General features: G+C 53.1%; 1 protein-coding gene across 1 annotated transcript; it reads right to left on the bottom strand.

Annotated features, from left to right (window-relative positions):
- Positions 1 to 3061: 3061 nt before the first annotated feature.
- On the bottom strand, positions 3062 to 3316 carry CHC_T00007154001 (hypothetical protein). The gene has a single exon (XM_005710601.1). It carries the CDS (start codon positions 3314 to 3316, stop codon positions 3062 to 3064), a length of 255 nt encoding a protein of 84 aa, XP_005710658.1.
- Between the last annotated feature and the right edge of the window lie 1156 nt (positions 3317 to 4472).

The raw sequence follows: 4472 nt of genomic DNA, 5'->3' as shown, positions 1-4472 counted from the left end.
TGAAAACTTTGTACTAATCGCGAGGCATCAGTTGGCTGTAACTGAAAGCTGTACGGGCAGTATCGCTTGAGAGAGCGACCAGCACTACGCTTGTGACATTCGGTCCGAGTGCAGCCTCTTCATCTTTCAGATGTTAGTACGGTACGTCCTTCTTGCTTTGCTCACCCTCACAAACTCATATGTCTATGCCCTATGTCCGACCATGGACATGTACAGTATAGCTCCTGCCAGAGATTCAGCCTCAACGGCATACCGTACGCAGTTCCACGCAAGGCGGCAGCGCGAAGGCCGGCGCGGGCGCGCAGCGCCGGCACATCGGCCCCGGGGGTGGCGCGCGCGGGCGGCGCAGCGTGCGAATGGTGGAAGTGGCGGGCATGGTAGAAGCTGTCTTTGCAATCAACTAATACATACTTCTGAAAAATGTTTTCCCGCGAAACAGTTAAGTGATCTGCACAAACAGTCGCAGTTCGAGTTTGCCGCGCTTCCCAACGTGATGGGCAATTCTTTCAGGCGGTATGTACGGCGTTTTACGCATAGTGGTTCCGAAAACATCCCTTCAACTTCGAAGGCACTCCTCACACCCCAGGAAAACATTTCGACTTCCGAACGCACCACTTGTCCTCCTCCATCAAATCTGCGATCTTCGTTACCGCCTCGCGCGAAATCAGTCGTTCTCGCATCTCACCGACCTCCTTCTCCAGACACGTCGTCGCCTCCTTCATCACCGCGCCAACCTCTTCACACTACAGAACCTTCTTCCCTTCAATCACACACACCAGCGTCTTCGGGTGCAGATAAGACACGGCGGAGATCTTCCCGTTTGCGATTTCGGACAGATTCTGTGGGACCTTCATTCCAAGTCATAGCTTCGCCATCATCCAGCCCCCAAAAAGAAGCACAAGGAAACATGGGTCTGCGACGTACAGTGTCCGCGCATAAGAGGCGTCCATTGCCATTACAGGCCGGAATTGGAAGCGCCGAGAAGCGTCGAAGACTAAGACCCTCTCAGACTGAGGCCACACGTTCGAACCCTACTGCGCGGGTACCCCTGTCGAATTCATCTGCGCTTGAGAGCACCGAGTTACAGCCTGCCGCACGTTCGAACCCTACCTTGCACGCACCCCGATCGAATTCATCCGCGCTTGAGAGCACTGAGTTGCAGCGATCCATAGTGGCAATGCACAAGAGGTTGGCAGAAGAGCTGGCCAGCTGCAATGCCACATTATCGGACCTAGTGAAAAGCAATGCCAATACGGCGTCCAGTTTAGAGGACATCAAACTCCTCATTCTTCAAAGCTCTGCAGGTAGTTCGCGAATACCATCTCGATCAAGGGTGCAGGGAGGGTCTCGGAAAGGTGCAACTAAGAACCTGGAAAAGGACGTTCTCAAAGACAACCCCACAGTTATTATCGAAATCAATGCGGCAGTGAACGCGGATACCGTGTCAAGATCGCTTGCACAGACTCTATCTTCGTTTATGGATGTCTATCACAATAACCAGGATGACCCCCGGATGACATCGCGTGTCGTCAGCGTCCTCTTGTTCGGGCTCAAACATAACAAACCTCGTTCAGAATTCAAACACGGACTGGGCAAAAAGCATGCAAGTTTTCGCTTCAGTACAGCCAAACGTGCGGTGATGAACGCAAGAAATCTCTCCGACGAAAGTATACGAGCATATGCGGCAGAATTTACAACAACCAAAGCCTTTATTGATAGGGATGCTGACCGCAATGGAATTGATGTTTCTGTTTCTAAGAAGCCTTCTTGGCTGCAACCAGGTGTTTTGGACAAGCAAACGCTGCACACCGCGCGAATGCATCACGAGTGCGCGAAGGCCGAGTTACCTCCGGATCCCTCCTGCCCGACTAGGCGCAAACATCTGTTCATATGCAAGAGGATCGTCACTATTATTAACGACTGTTTGAGAATCTCTCGGGATCGCTCAAAGGTCAAAATGTTCGAGAGCGGCCTCTTTCTACTGGTTAACTGGAGTGAATATGACTCCTTCCATCGCTCTCACTCGTCACCCACCTTTCGATTTTTGCACAGTGATGCGGAATCCGTCCCCGCTTCCGAGATCCCTGACACTACTGTAGGGTGGGATACACACACATCCGTCACCAATCGGAAGCTTCTGGCTGCTCTTATATCGGAAAGCAAAGACCTGGTGATACAGGCGACTTATCAAGTCACCGTCACTGGTGGTTCGAACGGCGAAAACCGTGTCACAGAGATCAAGCGCAACATTAACATCTTGCGAATTGCTCTGCGCTTCGTCTGCGCCTATTGCCATTGTGGTGAGGAAATGACTCTTGGATCACATGCGTCAATGCTTCGAACAATCTATCGGATTGCTCGGTTTCTGAGGCAATTGTTCTCTGTTCGGGCGAACTACAATCCTTCAGGTACAACGGCAACGCATGATGAGGCAACAGCTGTCAGTGGTGACGTGACAAGTGAGAGGAGCCAATCTTTGATACCCGAAATCACGCTGCGAGAGATGTTACCGGGTAGATCGGAGAAAGAGAAGGTTATCAGTGGGGTGTTGAAAATCTCCAAAGAGACATTCGCCAGATTAAACATTTCTGCACCGCAAGACATTGACAGCAGCGAAAGCGCTGTGCTAAGCGGCACCAATGAGTGGAGACATCAAACAGAAGATTTGGAAGATGATTTCGACAGTGACGATGATGATATGGCGGGAATGCTAGACTAACATTTCTGCCCTGATAGGTTACGTAAAGTTCGGATTTGCACGACCAGTGTCAAGACGGGTTCAGCAGTACGCGCTAAGCTGCATGCCAACAATCGCACGCCTTCACTATCAGAAGCTGCAGTATTAGAGCAGGTGGAAAAGTCGGAGCTCGTTCTAGTGGAGGACATCACTCGCGAAAATCGCATGAGGGGTGCGATCAGCATTCGAAAAAATCATTTCGGCTGCTCATGTCGGCAAGAGTGAACAGGGCGGAACCGATATAGTTTATCCTACCTCCATAGTCACCCAATGAATGAACGAATTGCACCACCATGTATCCCCCAACTTTTTCCGAGCAGCATCTCACTCGTTCAAACCGAAGAGCATGTCCAAGCATGACCCATTCTTCGGTCTTAGCAGTCTCCCTAACCCGGATCTCCGCCCCCTCCAGCTTAGACGGGTCCAACACGACCTCGCTAAGCACCCTGAAAGCAAAGTCCGTGACGCTATGAAACTCGTCCGGGCATCCCTTGACGCCGCGCATGGCGTCCTTCGTGACAGCGGCGTGGTTGCGGCAGATGGCGTTGGCGGCCTGCTTACGGTGTTGGGCGCCCTCATGGCCATCGTTGAGCACGTGCTTGCTGCGGGCCGTCTCGACGGCCAGCGACACCGGACTCCGCGTGCGCAGGAAGGACACCGGACCGATCTGCGGCGGCAGGGCGCCGATGTGGGTTCAGTCGTCGCTCTGCAGGTACGTGGCGAGCTCCCAGGCGTCCCGCGCGGCAAACCAGCGGCGTAGGTTCGGGCGGCCGTCGGCTAGCTTCAGGTTGCGCCAGAACTTGAGAGAGGAGCGCGCGCGCTCGAAGATCGTGGCTGGGGAGGAAGGGGTGTTAGGATCAGGCGGGCATTGTTTGGAGAAGCAAAAAAAGCGAGGACAAAGGTGATGAGGACTTACAGAGATGTCGACGAACGAGGGCTCCGGGCTCGGGTAAAAGAAGGAGCCCTCAAAGTCGCCGAGGCAGGTCTCGATGAGATCGAGGGTGTGGTTGACCGGTTCCAGGCCTCTCCCGGGGCTAGACATGGCGCCTCGCAGGGCGCCGAGCCACGAGCCGGTGAAGACGCGCTCGAGGCGCATGTAGCGGTGAAAGGCCTGCATCATGTCGTTATCATCGACCGGAATCATCTGGCGGTACGGTGTCTGAAACGTGTCCTCCAGCAAGAACATGATATCCATGGACACAAATTACAGTGAATGTACACAAAAATGGTGATTTGTGTACACACATTTTGTGTATTTTGGGTTTCAAGAGGCGCCCATTATTTCTTCGATGACATTGCGTCGCAGAAAGTCAACAAAAGATTGCCAAGGCCGTGCAATAATTTGTTTGCCAAAGAAGCATGTTGAAATCGTTAGCTTGATACCCTCTCCAGAAGAGCGCGACTTCTATGCAGCCTTGCATGACCGCACCAAGACCCAGTTTGATACATCTGTCAGAGAAGGCAAAGTCATGAAGAACTACGCATCTATTCTTGAATTGCTGCTCAGGTTGACACCTCTCCCTCCCGCCATTACCGCCGTTGGGAAGTGCCCAAACCCCAGAGCCATCCCCGCATCCCCATTCGAATTCACCTCAGAGAGCGCTTCATTCAGGGCCGCGGCCGCGCGTCGCCCATCACCGAAAAAGTTGAGCGGGCGGTGAAGCGGTTTCTCTAGCGTGCAATCAAGCGCAAACACATCAGCAGCCTCGCGGTTCCCCCTGAACCTAGTCATCTG

Source organism: Chondrus crispus, genomic scaffold (assembly GCF_000350225.1).
Source record: "Chondrus crispus Stackhouse genomic scaffold, scaffold_63, whole genome shotgun sequence".
NCBI classification, from domain to species: domain Eukaryota; phylum Rhodophyta; class Florideophyceae; order Gigartinales; family Gigartinaceae; genus Chondrus; species Chondrus crispus.
Note: the sequence above shows the minus strand (reverse complement) of the source record. Positions and strands in the feature narration are given on the sequence as shown.

Bases quoted from the DNA above. Each gene is read 5' to 3' on its own strand.
- CHC_T00007154001 (XM_005710601.1), bottom strand. From the start codon at position 3,316: ATGAGGGCGCCCAACACCGTAAGCAGGCCGCCAACGCCATCTGCCGCA.